General features: G+C 45.4%; 2 protein-coding genes across 2 annotated transcripts in view; one reads left to right on the top strand and one right to left on the bottom strand.

Annotated features, from left to right (window-relative positions):
* LOC125942342 (uncharacterized) overlaps window positions 1–4239 on the bottom strand; it is a 48446-nt gene extending 44207 nt beyond the window's left edge. The window contains exon 1 of the mRNA XM_049660491.1: window positions 4003–4239. Within this exon, the coding sequence (XP_049516448.1) occupies window positions 4003–4173 (171 nt within the window). The 5' untranslated portion in view covers window positions 4174–4239. The remainder of the gene's footprint in view (window positions 1–4002) is intronic.
* The window catches only part of LOC119453726 (uncharacterized), a 180098-nt gene that overhangs the window by 112983 nt on the left and 47768 nt on the right, over window positions 1–19347 (top strand). The gene's annotated exons all lie outside the window — the stretch shown is intronic.

Genomic DNA, 19347 nt, shown 5'->3' with positions numbered 1-19347 from the left:
CATTTAAAAACGCTTCAAAGTTTTGTTTGTTTTGGAGTGTGCAACAGCGGTTTGTGAAGTTCAATACGAGGAGAAATGGCGGACGTAAACAGCTGTTCGCAGGTGGTCGTTCAGCGTTGTGTGCTGTCTCGTGTGTGTTTTATGCCTGTGTCGTTCTACCTGCGGTTAAACAAATTACAAGAGGACCTATCAACAAGCCCCTATAGCTGTTGTCATCGCATATGCAGTATTTGGAATTCGGCTGCAGTGGAGTCGTCATGTCAACGCAGAGACCCTCGCGCTACCCATGATTAACGTCAGCTTCTGAAAAACGGATGTGTGTGTATTGCTCATGATTGCGCATTAGCGGTTCCTGCTCCTAGCAATATTCTTGCACCAAACTTAGCAGCAAGCCCCAAACCAAAAGCTCACATCTGCCCCTGAACAAAGCCTCAAATGATCTGTGTGTAATTACTGAACGTGCAATGCAATTTGTGTTGTGAACGTTTATCTTAGCGCCAGCCTGGCTCGTCCGTCTCAGCGCCTGTGCTGTAATTATTCATACAAGTGCTCTCTGAATATTTCGAAAGGCGTAAAAGCCGGCACCACATTTTTTTTAGGAGCTGCAGTCACTTGTGTACGCAGTATCGTATCATTCTGGCAGACATGGGCGTCAGTCTATTTTCTCCTGTTTCTTGCGTTGTTAGTGTGCTGTGAATCTGTATCAAGAAGCTTAAGTTAATATGCTGCAGTACGTAGCGCAGCCGCGTAGCCACACAGCTAACATTAAAATACCTTGTTAGGAGTACGTTTGTTTGTTTAATAACAAAATCGAACGCTAAAACTTTGTATTCATGGTGGCAAGTGTAAGGTAAGAAGCTATCGAAACTATCCGCTAATGGCATGCGTGTGCTTCTACCTGCTTCAGCACGTTATCCTTAAAGTGAGGCTGAATACCCCTGATAACCAAAAACATATGCAACTGGAGCAGGTGTTATGATTCCTTTCCTGGAAATGAAAGCCAGCATCCCTGTCTGTTAAGCTAGTCATGTACTTAACCTATATTAGACCAATGTTAGAGCATGCTAACTGGAGCCATTTCAAACTGGGTTATTTGACCAAAATAAGAAAGTGCAAGGAAAGTGTCAAGATACAGTCTAATCTGGTATTCCCGAACCGATTGTATTAGCAAAACTTTATTCCTCTCTGAATTGCCTGCATTAACCCAATGCTGAAAACAGGGGAAGCTGATTCCCTTTCTTGCTGCTGAAAAGCTGCTAGAATCTCAATAACAGACCACTTATGTTCTGAGAGAAAGTGAGGGGCACTGACAATATCTCTAATCTTTTGTATGAGCCTTCACCTTGAACGAAAATGGAATAAAAATATTCACCTTTGCAAGCCTCAGAATCCAAACATTCTCAAAATTTTGAGGAGCCACACTAAATTTTTGAGATACAGACAATAAAAAGTGTGCCTAAGTACAAGTGCACACTGAACACACTTGAGTGGTTGAGTGGCCAGCTGCGAATGCAAAAGCATCCATAGCTGCTACCTCGAGGTAACTACTAGGTTGCACGTGTGTTTCTCCTATAGCCCATGTACCTGGCAAGGAGAATGGTTATACGTAGTCCCCCCCCCCCCTGTGCTTTTTCTTTTTTTTTTCAATAGGTGGTGGCTAGCTGATTCCATTTGTTTATGTATTTATCATTTGTGTCCATCTTATGTGCATGTGTTTGTGTCATATGTTCTGATTGTTATACGTGCAGTGATGCAAGCATCTTTTTTTTAATATATTGCACTACAGTCATTTATTAAACTTTGTGTTGAAATGTACAAAATGTGGCCACCCAGTAATGACTAGGACAGCCAGCAGGATTGGCAAAAAATATGATGCAGATCCAATGCACTTGCTTGAATCGACATGAGGTGAAGCTTTCACGCAACGGTCAGTTGAACTCTAGAAAACTAACTGCAGTGTTTACAGTTGTCCTTATTTCACCCGATGCAAGACATACTCATAGACAATGTTTGCTTATTCACCGCACAGGTCACATAATGTAATGTATACATAGCACAGTGAACTCACTCAAACGTCGGCTCACTAAGACTTCGAACTAACCGTGAGTCTGAGTTCGTTTGAGCCTGACTGAGTAGAATTTTGGTGAATACGAGTAAGAGCAAGCTCAGTTGAGTAAACATTTAGTGAATATTGTCATGTGGTAGTCAGGGAAAGCTGATCCAAGTATAATTTTAGTGAATATGAGTCAAAGCAAGCTCGGCAAGTAGATTTTTGGTGAATATGACTAAGTGCAAGCTCACCTGAGTAGAATCTTTGTGAATATTAGTCATATCAAGCTTGGCCAAGTACAATTTTGGTGAATATGAGTCAGAGCAAGCTCGGATAAGTAGAATTTATGTGAATATGACTGAGCAAGCTCGATTGAGTAATGATGGGATATGGTTATACAAGTTTATGCAGTAATACATGTAAGTGCAGACTCATTAGCAACATTGCCTCCATCTTGATGGGCTATACCTACACCTCGTGATGAGTCTGCACACTTTATGAGCTGTGGACATGCAAGACCCACCCACACTTGAAAAGATACTATCATTCACATGAAGGAATGCAACCGGCTGACTTCACTGCACAATTTTGATCTGCTTTTGTTTAATGTGTTATCTACTACTTATAAAAACCAGATGTCTGCCTGCTTTTCGCATTATTGCATGTGTTTTACAGGAAGTAGAGACAGAGAAGCAAGAAAAGGCAAGGATGTTTATGGCTAAGTAGTTTCTTAGAGTACTGCGATATGTTACAACCAGCATAAACAAGAGTAATTCGATGCACTGAAGTAAGCGAAATGTGCAATTACCTTTTAATGTGAGGGTTAATACAGATGCAGTACGGATACAAAGTCTGCAACACACTGAAGGTTTATTGGTTTTTTTATTCAGGAGAAAAATGATGCATCATAAAAATGAGAAAAAACTTTAAATATTGCTTCGAAAATAAATTGGCAATACTGCTTATTCCCAGTCAAAGCGTGAAATATGCTATTGTAGAACATTAATTACGATATCCAGTTTGCACGTTCGCTTTGCGTCTCGCAGCGGAAGTAATAGAACCTTGAAATGAGATAATTCATTGGGGAAAATGCGCATGAAAGCCCTAACCAACGACTGCAACTAAATGGTCGCGCGTATAGTGTGACCTATTGACCACAGCATTTGTCCGTAGTTGCATATTCTTTAATTTGTTCCGTCCGTAAAAGCATACCGCGATAAAACTGTGGCGTTTTCGTATATCGCGAGTTGTCTCCAGAACCAGAAAATTGGGACGACATCCGAAGGCCATGCCTTCCCGTGAGGGACACCTCGTAGTATTTACCAACTCGCAGTGCGTGTGAATAACGGAAAATCACGCAAAAGTACGTACTATCAGCACCCGAAGCCAACCTAAAAAACAGCGTCGCCAGATTAGCAACGTAGCGTGTCAACAAACTCGTAGAAATCACAGAACCGAATCTGACCTACGAGTTTTATCTGCACTGTTCGCGTGTCGGTGCTGATGTTACGTACCGATTGCGCAATCCAAGGATCCACTCAATTAGTTGCACTGTTCGAGGCTCGGTGATCCAATATTTATAGACAAAAAAGTATCTATAAACGTTGCGTTGAGCGACCGCCGCCATTTTCCAAATACCTCTCGGCGCAATTTCGACGGAAAAATCGCAGGGATTGCTGCGACGTTGCGACGCTGCGACCAACCGGTTGGTCGCAGCCGAAAATCGCAGAATCGGCTCTGCGACTGCGATTTTCGTCGCATGCGACGGAAATCGCACTTCCGGTGCGATATTCGCAGTGCAAAATCGCACCATGTGAAACGGCCTTTACGCATTTGTAGCGCGAAACAAGATGGCGAGAGTAGAACATGGATACAAATTATTTAAATTTACCTATCACAATTAACGGCAGTTAACACGCATATATAACGCGAAGAGACACCAAGGGGCCTACCTCGCAGACACCGTAGTAGCAGTCTTTGGGTGGCACCCAAACTTTGCCGTTCTCTGCCGTTCTATTCACGTTGACGGCCCATTCCAGCCTACGCTTGGGATCCCGCGGGAACGAATGGATGCGCAACCCGCTTTTTCTTCCTGTTTGGCAGCCAACGGCAATGCACCTCATAGCGCCCGCTTCAGCGTTTCGGGGTTTTTTCGTGTAAGTTGAAGCGCACTTTGCGCAGCAAAGCCAAGCCCAACGTTACTAGACTAGCTTTGTAGTAACTTTGGCCAAGCCTGTGGCATGTGGCGTGTTTAGTAAGTAAGTAAGTAAGTAAGTAAGTAAGTAAGTAAGTAAGTAAGTAAGTAAGTAAGTAAGTAAATTTGTTCCTAGTCCCTTTTGACGCAGGGCAGGCGCTTTAGGCGCCACAGTAAAAAATATATAGTCTATGTTGTCTTGCACAGCCTTTCGCGTTCAAGCCTTGAGGTGTCGCCACCATCGAAACGACGATAGTGCACCATCGGCGGCGGAATTCGAAGTGCAGCCCACGGCCGGGAACCAACTGTTCTGTGGCCGGGCTCGACTGGCGCGCGCGCTCGCTTAAACAATGGGAGAGTTTCTCGGCACGTTTCGCTACCCGTTGGCGGTAAGGGCGCTGGGACCCTGACCCTTCCTCCCCTGTTCCGCGTACATGCGCTTGCCTTCGCGCTCGCACGATCGTTTTCCCGCGCATTTTATTCGGTGATCTGTCAGTGTTGTTCAGTATGCAGTAATTTGCGGGCTCCTGAAGACGGGCTGTACGCGCGCCCACAGCCAAGACTTGTCGCCGTTCATTGCACATTGGTATTTAAGTGCTGTGTGATAGTGTATTGCTGTGTTCCGTATTGCAAGTCCCGTTCCGGGAAAACACCCGGTGTTTCTTTTCACCAGTTCTCAAGAAATGAGTTTCTAGCCTGAGTTTCTTGCGCTTTTGGACAAGATAGTGCTTTTTTTTTTCGATAAAGCCTCCGAACACTTACCACCCAGGAATAGCAGTCCAGCTCTATTTACAACGCGCTCCCATCTTGAGCGGCCCTGAAGGTGTTGACGACAGCCATGCGAGACGATCCACAAATCTAATTGCCGAGAAGTTTCTGAGAATACTCCTTGTAAATCACTCAAACCAACTGACTGACGAAAACGACAAGCATTCGGCCTATGTACACAAGCCGCCAAGGAAACACTTTTAGAATGTAATTGTGAATAAGACACATTTGTGAGCTACTGTGTCCGCAAGAGTATTCAACTGAAAGTATGGCAACCAAGTGCATATGAGCAATAAATATTTATTTTCATTCCTCAAAATGCATATGCGTTTGCAGGTGGAGAGCTGATCTCCCCGCGCATGCATCTCCATGTTCCCCAGTGAATTTAAAGGAACTCGATGTATTAATACGGTTACAGTGCATGCATTTATAAGAAGCTAAATGAACCATTTACGCGTCCTCTACAATTAGGCGACTTGTTCTTGAATGCACGATGAGGTAAGAAGCGCGCCCGACCCCATCTTCCAACGTTGTGCGCGCTGCACAGATCGGCTGGAAACAGCAGAGCAGGGTTAAAGTCACTGGATGATAAGTGGTTCTTGAGGGAAAGGGAAAGGTTGGCGCTATCTTCTGCAGCCCTTGAGGGAGCACGGCTCAGCGCCAAAAAGTCACTGGAACCTGGAAAGTACCGCAGCCCTTTTCTCTTCGCCGCCGATTGGTCAGTTGCCGTCAGGTGATCACTTTCGGCCATAGATGGTCCACGCCGTGCCGGAGCGGACAAGCAGACAAAGGCATCGCTCGCACATGCCGCGCGTATGAGCCATTGACGAGGTCAGATTATGCATTTTGGGTAATTCAGGGCATATGTAAATTTCGTATACTTAAAACGAAAGGAAAGGAAATGCCCGGGTACTGCGCTTTCGGGTGCAGCAACCACCGGGAGCGCGGGAAAGCGCTTTTCGCGATACCAATTAAGCGGAAAGAGCGACAGCAAGCGCCGCGCTATCTGGCTGCACCGAATAAAGCGCGACAAAATCACTACGACTATGTGAATTCGATGATACGCGGTATCATCGAACTGCCTAAATGCAATAATGTGATCGAAAAGCCTCTTCACGCGTTTGCTTTGAAGACTGCGGTTTGCCTTGCGAAAACAAAGCGAGGAGATGCTCAGAAATAGGCAGAACCGAGGAAAATGTGGCCCGAAGAGCATCGGAATGCCGGCGGCTGTGTCAAAAATAACATAATCTAGTGAGAAAACCAATACAATAGAGATCTATTGACCTGCCACTGTCGAATATTAAAATATACATTTTCTGGTGTGTTGTCGTTTATTACTGCCTAAAAAAAACACGAACGTGACCAGTATACCTCAGTTTTAGCATCCCTTTTCTTGTAGTGCAGTCAGGGACCGTTTATTTCCGTCGAAGTCGGTCTGTATGAATCGTTTTGCGCGCGGGTAAATCAGTAGCCAGATTACGAAGCGATTACATCCACGCTTATAAACAATGCGTGGCAGCGCTTGATACCTGTAGTCAGCCTAAAAAATCTTGTGTGACGCACGAGCGTCGGGTTCGTTTTGCATTTAGAACGGGTAGCGCACAATGGACCTTTTTCCAGTAAGGGACCCCTCTAGCGGCCGCCAATTCAACTAAATTTGACGGGCCACGGCCGGGCTCGACTGGCGCGCGCGCTCGCTTCTTACTACGGCCTTCTCACCCGTCGGGGAAACAATGAAAGAGTTTCTCAGCACGTTTCGCCACCCGTCGGCGGTAGGGGCGCTGCGACCCTGACTTCGCTGAGTAACTTCGTGGTGTCAATTCAACAGCAAGTAATACCCATAGTGAAGCAATATAAGTACCTCGGCGTACACATAAACGAAGGAAAGAATTACTCAAGCAACCACCAAGATAATCTGAAAATAAAGGGGAAGCGGAATGCAGCATTAATGAAACACAGAGCACTGTGGGGCCACAATAAGTATGAGGTGGTGCGTGGAATCTGGAAAGGAGTAATGGTGCCAGCGCTAACATTCGCAAATGCCATTATATGCTTAAAATCGGATATATTGGCGGGTTTGGAAGTTAACCACAGATCAGTAGGCCGGTTGGCTTTGGGAGCACACGGTAATACGACAAATGAGGCAGTGCATGGAGACATGGGTTGGGCCTCTTTTGAAGTCAGAGAAGCACAAAGCAAGATTAGTTTTGAAGAAAGGCTCAGGAACATGGATGAAAATAAATGGGCGGCTAAAGTGCACAAGTATCTCTACATGAAAAGCGTGGACACAGAATGGAGGAAGAGGTCAAGGAAGTTGGCAACCAAGTACAGGATAATCGAAACTGTAAATAGACAACCAGGGGTCATCAGAAAGAAAGTGAGAGAAATAGAGACCGTGAATTGGATGCAAAGAATGGAAACGAAAAGGACAATGGAGATTTACAAGAATGAGAAGAAAGAAATTAGAAGGAAAAATCTGTACGATAACACAAAGGGCAGTGCCTTGCTATTTGAGGCTCGAGCCGGTTGCCTAAGGACGAAAACATATCGGAACAAATATTCGGAACTAGATGAGACATGTGTATGCTGCAGTAAAGATCCAGAGACCACTCAGCACATTCTAATGGAATGCGACGGGATCCACCCAGCGAGAACCGTAGGTAACGTGCAACTCCCAGAAGCGCTTGGGTTTAAAGTGGAAGGAAACATAAACAGATCAGCCGTAGAGATCAGCAAGAGACGATTAGAGTACTGGTGGAAAAAAAGCAGGGAAAAGATGGATACGACCTGATCTCTTAAAATCATAGGCAGCGGTACAAGCTAAATTTTTGAACAAGGTATACAAGAAGTTGAAGAAGAAGTTGAAGTTTATTTCAGGCAATTGCTAGATAAAGAACATGTGTAGTATACCTGATTAAATCAAGCAGGCTAGGCGACTATTTGTCGTCACCCCGTTTCAAAGGGGATGCCAATAAATCATCATCATCATCATCATCATCATCATCATCATCATTCCTCCCCTGCTCCGCGTGCATGCGCTTGCCTTCGCGCTCGCACGATCGTTTTCCCGCGCATTTTATTTGTCAGTGTTGTTCAGTATGTAGTGATTTGTGGGCTCCTGAGGACGGTCGTACAGCCTTTAGCACGCGCGGCCACAGCCAAGACTTGGAGCCGTTCATTGCACATCGGTATTTAACTGCTGTGTGATGGTGTATTGCTGTGTTCCATATTGCAAGTCCCGTTCCGGGAAAACACCCGGTGTTTCTTTTCACCAGTTCCCAAGCAATGCTGAACTGTGCTCCAAATGGCAAAAGAATATTTTGAGAGACAACCTAGTTATCAATGACAAGTCTGCATCAACCGTCGTATGCAGCAGGCACTTCCGCGATGAAGACTACGTACCTGCGTGCCGCATCAGAAAACTTCTTCCTGATGTCGTGCCTACTGTCTTCGAGGACTTTCCTTCCTACTTGATACCAAGTGCAAAGAAGCCTCGCAAGGATCCTGCTTCTCGAGCTTCGCCGCCACCTCCAACATCAAGGAATTGAAAAGCGGAGACAAACGAATTGGAGCTTGATGTTGCGGGTTCACAAGATGTTTTAGCGAGCAAACATCAGTAAGTGTTTGCACGCAAACAATGAACTGTGACGCTGATCGCGCCGGTCGATACCTGTCTATGATAGGAGGATTGCGCTCCCAAGTATCGTACCACCGTTCAAAATGTCAGAAGCTGCAGCAGTTGCTTACGGCAGAGGAAAAGGTGACCGCATTTTATCGCGAAAGCAAGCACCACGCATGTGTAAAGAAAATCGCAGCGGACGCACAGAAAGGAGATAAGAAGGCCGTGTTTCTTCTGCATCAAATAGAATTTTACGGAAAGAAGCGTGCAGCTTACCCTGAAGAGGTTGTTAGAGAGTGCGTGATATGGCGTTTTCTCTCTCCGAGAGGCTACGATCATGCTCGCACTTTAGGTCTTCTAACACTGCCAGCAAAGTGTACCCTTCAAAGGTACATGGGTCCAAGCCCAACAACATCGGGAATGAGCAATGCCATGAAAGAGCGCCTGGTTCACGAGGCCTCGCTGCTGAGCAGCAAACAGCATATGGCCTCATTAATAACAGATGAGGCCAGCATAAAACCAAATTGCGTCTATGATAGGAAGGCTGATGCAGTCTTTGGTCTCAAAGACAAGCCAGACAGCAGCATGGCGAACCCACCGAAAGAAGCCCTTGCCAACAGAGTCCTTTGCTTTGTTCTGCATGGTACGACGAGTCGGTACAAAATTCCGTGCTCCTACTACTTCACGAAACAGCTAAGTGGTAGAGACCTCTTTGCATGGACGAAGGAGGTGATTGCTGCTGTGGAATCATGTGGCTTCGTCATAGTTCGCATTGTCACTGACAATTATTCGGGAAACGTAACGATGTTTAAGCTCATGGGAAACGGAAGCCTGAAGACGGTTGTAGATCACCCACACGACACAAACCGTGTTATCTTTCTAAGCTTCGACCCGTGCCATGTACTCAAGAATGTTCGAAACCAGTTCCTGGAACGTCAACTTAATGATGGCACAGGTGTCATTAGTGGTGTGTTCGTGCAGAAATCATACGAGCATCAAAAGCGCTCGACTGTGAAGCTGGCACGAAATTTGACGAGGAAACATGTCTACCCTTCCAACTTGGAAAAAATGAATGTGCTGCGAGCGGGTCAAATTTTCTCTCCTCAGATTTCTGCAGCCGTGGAGCACCTTCAACAAAACTCCACTGGTGGCGCCCGCGATTTTAAGGACGCAGGTTCTACCGTTTGCTTCATGAAGGCCATGAAAAAATGGTTTGACATTCACGACACTTCTTTCAATGGAAGCGGCCACAAAGCTCCCATTTCTAGGAGCGATGACAGTCGGCTACTGTGGCTGCAGAATGATTTCACTTCTTACGTGGAGAAAATACAGGTGAATTCCATAGGATCAGTGAATGATGGTTTCACTAACGAGACATACCAAGCCTTGCTTTTCACAACAAAGTCAACTGTGGAGACAACGCAGTTCCTTCTGGAGCAAGGTGTTAGTTATGTTCTAACAAAAAAATTGAACAGCGACCCCATCGAAGCGATTTTTGGTAAGGTGAGATCAATGTGCGGTGGGAACGACATGTTGGATGCTAGAGCCGTCACCTCTGCTCTGGACCATATTGTTAAGTTAAAGTTCGCAAAGCTAAACGAAATCAAAATATCTGATGTTGAAGTTGAGGAAGAGGCCACGAGGCTATCAGAGACATCTGATGAACACCTGAGGTCTTTGCTAGAGTACACGGCTTCTCCGTCTCCATCTGTCACCTACTCCGGTCTGGCATACCTCGGTGGCTACATCGCCAGGCTGATTACAGATCTTGGATGTGACTCTTGTGCTGCGTTGTTGACAACAAATAACAAAGATCACCCGCTGTATAAGCTACTACGAGGCCAAGACAGGAGCGAACTACATTATCCAAAGCCTGAGTTTTTAGCCCTTTTGGACAAGATAGTGTTTTTTTTTCGATAAAGCCTCTGAACACCTGCCACGCAGGAATGTACTAGAAGTACTCGAAAGAGCAGTTCAGCCCTATTTAGAACGCGCTCCCATCTTGAGCTGCCCTGAAGGCGTTGACGACAGCCATGTGAGAAGATCCGCAAATCTAATTGCCGAGAAGTTTCTGAGGATACTCATTGTAAATCACTCAAACGAACTGACTGACGAAAACGACAAGCCTTCGGCCTATGTACACAAGCCGCCAAGGAAACACTTTAGATTGTAGTTGTGAATGAGACACATTTGTGAGCTACTGTGTCCGCAAGACTTTTCGCCTGAAAGTATGGCAACCATTGTAAGTGTAAACTAGCAATTAATATTTATTTTCATTCCTTAAAATGCATATGCGTTTGATTGTGGAGAGCCGTTCTCCCGGCGCATGCATCTCCATCTTCCCCAGTGAACTTAAAGAAGCGCGATGTATTAATAGGGTTACACTGCATGCATTTATAAGAAGCCTAGATGAACCATTTAGGCATCCTCAACAATTAGGCGACTTGTTCTTGAATGCACGGTGAGGTAAGAAGCGCGCCCAACCCAATCTTCCAGCGTTGCGCGCGCTGCTCAGATCGGCTGGGAACAACTGAGCAGGGTTAAGCAGGGTGGGGTCGCAGCGCCCCCCTCCAAGCAGCGGCGATAGGCATGAACTAGCCCCGATGCGAAGGCCGTAAGAAGCGAGCGCGCGCGCCAGTCGAGCCCGGCCGTGGACGGGCAAAACCAATGCCTCCTAGTAAAGGAGGCATTGGCAAAACCGCCGCTTCTCGCCTCTCCGCAGAGCATGGTAGCGTTTGACCAAGTAGTCTCTCGCGACGGCCATCCCTGCTTTTTTTTTTGTCGCTTGTGTTGTTGAAGTAGCTTCTCACCGTCCTGCTCTAGCGCGCGCGTATTTGCTCACGTGTAATAATAACACATTTTACATTTACCGATGCGACGGCAACATGCTAATACGACGTGCAGGCCACTTGTAACCAAGATTTGAGAGATGCGCCGGCCTTTATTCTTCAGCAGCTTGGTCAGTACTTTGATTCAAGTGGCGAAGGCATTGTGAGCGTCAAACACGCCATGGCAGGACTTTCTTCGGGATAAACTCGACCGTCGATTGGAGTGGCTCGACTTAGAGGAGGCGGTCAACATACGCATGCACCTACGTGCTTGCCCTCAAGAGCGGGCATGCAAGCAGCTCACCATGATGAACAAACAACTTGCAAAACTTCTGCACACGTACTGCGAGTGTAATGCCGGGCAAGTGTTGCTTTATCTCGAGATATGTGTCGTATCCCAGTCAAAAAAAGCAATTGACTCCAATTTGGAAATTTCCAATTGGTACCAATTGGAAAATTTCCAATCGTAAATTAGTACATAACTGGACCAATTGAACCAACTGGAATGTGACCAATTGGTTTTTCTTGGAGTGACCAATTGTACCCAATGGGTGGCAATTGGTTTGAAACCAATTGGTTAGAATGGCCAATTGCACCAGTGGGCAATACCAATACACATATATACCCCACAAAGCAAACCTAAATAGGATTCCAGCTGTCAGAAACAGATTTGCTATAGCCTTATTAGTACTGCATGCATATATAGCTATAACTCATACCAGTTTCCTTGAATGGGTTCATAATCTAAAAGTATGATTTCCCAGTTGGTTACATTCTAGTTAGTTTATTCGACCTATTGGTAGTCCAATTAGACTCAGTTGGGAATGTAAGGCGGGCCTAGCTGGATCAAACTGGCAAGTCCAATTGGACTCAATTGATTCCATCCCTGACTCAATCATAACCAATTGGAGGTAAGGATTTCCCAATGGGGTCATCTATCTATCTATCTATCTATCTATCTATCTATCTATCTATCTATCTATCTATCTATCTATCTATCTATCTATCTATCTATCTATCTATCTATCTATCTATCTATCTATCTATCTATCTATCTATCTATTAACTTGTTAATTCCAGGTACCTCAACAATCACAGGATGAAGAAGAAGAATATGTTTATTTTCCAGATTATTATGCACACGTAACAAACACTTGTCGGAACTGTAGCCGAAGGCTAGTTAAACGTCCGATAAAAAATATAAAGGAAATCCTAGCACAGCAGGAATAAAAAAGAGCTATAGTAATTGTATATAGAAAGTTGTTGATTGTCAATTCACAAATCAACTAAAAGTAAGTCAATACATCAGAGTAAAAAAGAACAATGTAAGGGGCACAGTTCAAATACAGGAGAATACCTATCTCAATTTAAGGATGTACACTATGATGTCAATTTCTTTTACGTATCCCACAAAAACGCGAAACAAAATCGATTAGTCCTCAACTGGTTGATAAAGAATACAATTTTTGAAATTCGATCCGTAGATAATGAGCAAAACGAGAATATGACATTTCAATGCATAATAAAACAACACAATCGCGTAACATGAATTACATAGAATAAGTAAAAAATAGTCTAAAAAATGTAATTCATCTAGCTTTGCACAGATCTATCAAGGAATTCATGATTTACTCTGTCTTTAACAAAGAAAGAAAATATTGTTTCAGAGCACTAGGGAAGTTCGAGGAATTAATGATATCCACTGGGAGTCCGTTCCAGGTTTTAATGCCTGTGAACTGTAGCATACGCTCTCCGTATACATTGCTACATGGTGCGAGATTAAAATGACCTGCAGTTACATTTCTTGTACAACACGAAGTTGAGTAAAATATTGATGAGCTGAATGGGTGGTTGAATCTAAGAACCTTATACGCACACAATGAAATGCTCTGGTGACGTAACTAGCCAAATGGTAATATGTGATATTGGTGAAATAATGGAGCCGTATGATCGTAGTTCTTAGAATGAGACATAATTCTAATTGCGCGTTTTTGGAGCCTAATTATCGGATTTAATATGGTTTTATACGCCCATCCCCACGAGTCGATGCAATACCTCGAGTGACTTTCAATAAAAGCAGAATACATAAGTCGTAAAACCGAGGTGTCAAAGTACTCGCGGGCTATAGGGTTAAGCCGTAGCAACCCGATGTTAATCTAGAGCAGAAGCTGTTTATGTGATCTTCCCATTGCAGGTGTTTATCAAAAATTACTCCAAGGTATTTGTAAGAACTTGTCTGATCCAATGGGATGTTATTTAAATGTATGTTTAAAGGTGTAGTATCTACTATTTTGAAGCGGGACTGAAAAACGATAGATTTTTTGTGTTAATTGTTAATTTGTTAGCCAAGAACCAGTCAGAAATTCTCTTTAACTCTACATTCACCTTATGGCTAAGTTCTGCAATATAATCCGCAGTTACTATAATGCATGTGTCATCTGCGTACATCAATATTTCTGCAGAGTCTATAATTTGTTGCAGGTCATTTATATACAAAGAAAAGAATAATGCAATGGTAAGTATTTGTACTGGTATGCGACAGGAAGTTCCAAATTGCCAGTATTCGAAAATTGACTTGTAAATGAATCGTTAGGAAGGGTCGCGCATATGTTCTCGGAAAGAGCATTTCCAGATGAAACTTCTATTGAAGTAGCATTGTTAGTTGTTGGGTTTATTGCTCTCCAGAACTTCCTAAGATTTGTTGTGAGTATTTCAGGTAGTGTACTAGAGAAGTCGTTGCGCTGATCAGTTTTTAGAGCTGCTATATTGATATCTGAAGCGGATATATAAGCTGCCCAGCGCGCATCAGAAGGGGATGATTTCGCTAAGTTATAGAAGCGCTCTTTCTGGTTGGATAAGCGCTTTAGATGACTGTAGTACCATGCCGCTTGCGCATTTGAAGTGATTGTGTGGTTAGGGATGTATTTCTCAGTTAATCTGTGAACCGTACGTGCAAACGATTCCCAGTTAGATTGGACTGAACGATCATCAAATTTTTAACAAAATCTTCATGGAAATGAGGCAGCTCATTATTTATTGCAAGGAAGTTAGCTTTCCGATAGTCACGTATAGTTTTTCGGTGTTTGGGCTTTTTAGGGAAAGAAGCGTTAATTATAATATGGAGCAAGAGGTGGTCACTAATTCTTGGTAAGTATGTGATACGAGATGCGAGATCAGCATGTGTTATAAGTGCCAAGTCGAGGGTGTTAGCTACAATATTTGGAATCCTGGTGGCCTGAGTAACTAACTCTGAGTAAGAAAAAGACGGAGCATAAATTAAGAAAGTCGTCAGCCGGTTGCAAGAATGGCGAAAGACGTAATGGCAGGGTGTTCCACATTATGTTTGGAAAGTTAAAATCCCCTAGCAAAAACAAAGGGTCAGAAGGAAAACGAGAAATACTATGTTGATAGTGTCACGCAGTTCGTTAATAAATGTGGGTGATGAAGAAGGTGGTCGATAACAAGTGCCAGGAATCGGTTTAGTGTTACCTAGGGCTAATTTAACCCATGTTATTTCTAGAGCGCTGTTAACTAGGATAGGTGGTGATGGTATGTCTTTTGAAACCGCAAGCAGCAAGCCTCCTCCTCTACGCTCGGTGCGGTCGCAGTGATGGACCGTAAACTGGCGCGCATCCTGAACTATCTGCGAGTGAAGCATATGCGTGGGCAACCAGGTTTCATTTAAAGGGACACAAAGGCAAATAAAAAGTTAAGCTAAAGTGATAGAGTAATGCTCTATAACGTCTAAGGCGTCCATATAATCGCGAACAGAGCTTTAGTAACCGAGAGATTGAGGTAAATGCAGGACACGATAAGAGACTCCCCAGGGACATTCAGGTACTTTCCCGATGAGGAAGGCACTCCTCAAAAAAATTTTGTCACTAGTACTCAACCACTCGGATAAAAAAGATAATTTCTTTGAATTATAAGACGGAAGAAAATGCTACTTGTCTACTTCTATTAGATTCTGAGAAAAAAAAAATCACTTTTGGCGTTATCCTTGATAACGACATGAGTGGTGTAAAGGTTTCGTTTTCGCTCGACTCCGTGATGCACGCTTTCGAGTTTCAGTGGTTCCGTTATCGCGTAGTGCTCTGGTGTTACTGGCTCGCTGAACTCGCACTTGAAATTGCAAGCAGCAGAGAATGCGCGTCCAGGTGATGACGCGGGATGCCCAAAAGGTGCGCGCGACGGCACGTCCAGACGGTGACCAGCTGCGTCGCCCGACGTCGCGTTGCTAGAGTCCTCGCTGCTTTCGCGCTCGGAAGAGTCGGTGTCGAGGCCGCCGTCGTAGTACGCAACGACGCCGGCAGCGCGAGCCCCCAGCAGCATGTCACGCTCATCAGACCTGAAATCGCTGAAATCGAGCCCAGCATCGTGAGCCATTGTGTCGTTGTCAGTGTCCTCAAGAAGGTCCATTGAGACGAGCGTCGACGATCATCGCGTTAGCAATTCGGCGCATGCTTTTCCTTCCGCTTTCCCACTGCCGTCGTCTCTGTTTTGACTCTGTTTCTGGCCGCACATCTGCGTTTTCCGCAAAGAAGCCGTAGCGCCGTCGGTGGGCGGCCTTTTACTCACGGGCGGCACAACGTCACTATGAGACCATGGCGTCACTACTCCTCGCTCGGGAGGGCGGGTAATTTGAATGGCGCCAGATGTAGGCGGACGCTTCAGACGCAATTTTCTCTTAAATTAAGTCTTTTCTTGGCACGAAACAATCGTTTTGAGGTTTCTGTGATCGTATTTTACCATTCCACGTTGACTTAATATTTGCCTTCAGTGTCCCCTTAAGGCGATTATTTTGGCACCGCATGTTTCTATCACGAATGAGAGAGCGTTACGTGTATTAAGAACACTTCTGGTGTTACTAAAGAGTACCGATACTTCAGATGAGTGCGACTGCGATGATATGCCCCTCTACCTTTCCAAAGGTGAAACTCGCGGCACAGTGGTGTCTTGGTGACTTGCCCCAAAGCCACGTGTATCCACCTTTCGAACGCGGTCGAGGTTAAGGCTGTAGCTAAAGCATTTGTTGTGCATGAACAATCTGTTATGGCACAATCTGAACTGAGGGGAACCTGATTGACTCTTAGCAAAATTGATTCATTTTTTCGAGAGATATTGGTGCTGGGGGAGGCGTCGTCGCTCACTGAAATGTTCTGTTGCTTCTGCTGGTTGCGAAGTGAAATAATTTTTGTCTTTGGCCTTAAAGCTCGCATATTTGGCTTCAGTGCGACGGAATTTGGTCGGCGAAAACGGACCAAGACGGTGCGTACGATCAATCGAGTCGATTTTACGTTCTGTTTCGCTCCAGGTTTCTTTAGCGTCAGTAAAACCATGAAAGATTAAGTTGTCACGCCTCGATCTGTCTTCAGAATCATCAAGGCGTGCTTGGAAGGAATTACTGCAGTCTGTTAAAATGCCGAATACGTTTTAACTTGATCTATGAACCCTTTCCCTTCAATACAACGACGGACGAATCTATTGCCCCTGTAGTGCTGCTTCGCTGCACAGTAGCTGAACAAAAGCGCCCCAGGCAAAACTTTCAGCCAGCGAAATAAACCCAAACCGGACCTACATATAGAGTGAGACCTAGAGTATATGCCAGTGGAGTGCAATTAGCGGATGAGTTCTCGCTGCGCTACAATCGGCATTTAAAATATCCCGCCATGCATCTTAAACTGGTCTACAAAAGTGTGCCAGGAAAAAAAAAAAAACTAGCCAGCGAAATTAAACTAGACGCTATATGTAGCGCAAGCCCTTTGTTGGTATTAAGTGCCTAAAGTGCATTGACTTACGCTAACCGCGTCGCCCCAGGAGCGGCTTCGCCGCAGTAGTGGATGTCCCGAATTCCTGGACTTCCTATTTATAATAATAATAATAATAATAATAATGTGAAAAATTTCTTCACAGGTATCGCGGCCCATATACCGTGCTTGAAAGAACATCTGCCGTGAACTATCGCGTAGCTCCTGTTACCTCGGTTTCTGACGGCCGTTGCCGCAGCTGCTGCCGTTTCGTGCGAGCATGTTGTTGACTTGGTCTTCTATAACTTTCCGTTCAGCAGACGATACACGGTAAGGGCGGCGACGAATGACGCGGGATCCGTCGGGTTCGATGTGATGAGTGGCCACGGTTATTTTACCCAAGCCACCCGAGCACACGTCAAAGCAAGGTTGGTGTTTCCTTAAGGCGTTCAGCAAGGCATCAGTCTGAGTTGGGCTCAGATCTGTACTCACAGTGGCCCTGAGAGCACTGGGTGAACCGTCCGTGGGCCTACACTCGGCGAAGGAGGAAAGAGGCGAAGCAGTGACGACACATACTGGTGCTGCGTCGATAAGCATGACAACAGTGGACCCCTCGGGCAGCAGAAGTGGCTCTGATGCGGTGTTGTAGGTTGTCAGAATGGCGCAGCCGCGTGAGAAACGCACTAGACAAGAAGCGATGGCGATTCCCCGAAAAATGCAGCGCTGACAAGGCGAAACCACTGCGTCGCCGTCGTTATTTTCGCTTGATCTAATGGTGAGATTGCGGGCTTGGCCGGGTGGAAGAACAAAATCTTCCGCTGTGACAAGGTGGGGCGGCGAGGAATCGGCAGCGTCACAGAGCTCGGTGTCCGTAATATGTATCAGTGGTTGTCCGCACGAAATGACAGCAGATGCAGCTGACAAGAAATCCCAGCCTAAGATGATCGGATGAGCGCACGACGAAAGCACAGTAAACTGCATATGATGACGAATTCTGTCGATGAGGACACGAGCAGTACACTGTCCGGTAGGGTAAATCGTACTGTCATTGGTGCCACATAAGACCGGACCAACATACGGAGTTTGCACTTTTCGTAGACGGAAGCATAGTTCGCGATGAATAGCAGAGATGGCGGCGCCAATGTCAATAAGAGCGTCGACAGAAACACCTTCCACACAAACAGCGAGTTAATTAGTCGGGCGAGCAGGAGGAATTCGGACAGTTCGCAAACAAGCAGTTTCTCCTCCAAAAACTGCAGCGTCTAGTTTTCCGGATGGTTGTCGAAAGAAGTGGAGGCAGGACGCAGGGGCCATGAAGTACGGCGGAACGGAGACGGGGAACGACGACGGGGTCAGCGAGAAGACGGTTGAAAAACCAAGTTTGGGTGACCTGCTTCAGGTAGAAGCCAACATTGCGGAGCTTGTGTGACTCGTCCCCAGTAGCGCACCCAGGATCTCTGCCAGGGGGGGGGTTGACAGTTTGCCAATACCATCTAAACAGCACCAATTTCGATTTCTTCACGGGAAATTGTAAAAAAAATGCGCTTTTTGCGAGTGTGCAGACGATTGCGCGTCTTACATCTTAGTTGCAGCACTCAAATGCGTAAGGAAAGGTAAGGGGTTAAACAAAAGGGGGGGTTAAGTCGGCCTCAGGGGGGGTTACAACCCCCGAATCCCCCCCCCCCCCGTCGGTGCGCCACTGCTCGTCCCAATGGTTGCAAGCGCTCACCCTGTCGTACTGGTCAAGCCAGTCTTCCACGTCTTCGCCGCGAAGGCCAGAAAAAACCTCAGGGTCGCGTTGCGGTGTAGTGACGGACCAAATAGGCCCAGCTGGCGGAGCTGAGGTGGTGGCAGCAGTGGATGCGGTGGTTTGTGCCATGACTGGTGTTGGCGAGCACAACCGTCGACCAGAGCGGAGCTATAGGGGTGACCGGTAGAGCAAGAGGACGGGATATCAACGCACGCTCCACCACTTGTGAGACGACGCCCGTGCACATCATGAAGGCGATGATGAACTGCACAGTTAGCGCTCACAATAATAATAATAATAATAATAATAATAATAATAATAATAATAATAATAATAATAATTATTATTATCTATTATTATTATTATTATATTATTATTGTTATTATACGGG

Source organism: Dermacentor silvarum, chromosome 1, assembly GCF_013339745.2.
Source record: "Dermacentor silvarum isolate Dsil-2018 chromosome 1, BIME_Dsil_1.4, whole genome shotgun sequence".
In the NCBI taxonomy this organism is placed as follows: Eukaryota; Metazoa; Arthropoda; class Arachnida; order Ixodida; family Ixodidae; genus Dermacentor; species Dermacentor silvarum.
This window is presented reverse-complemented; position numbering and strand designations above follow the sequence as displayed.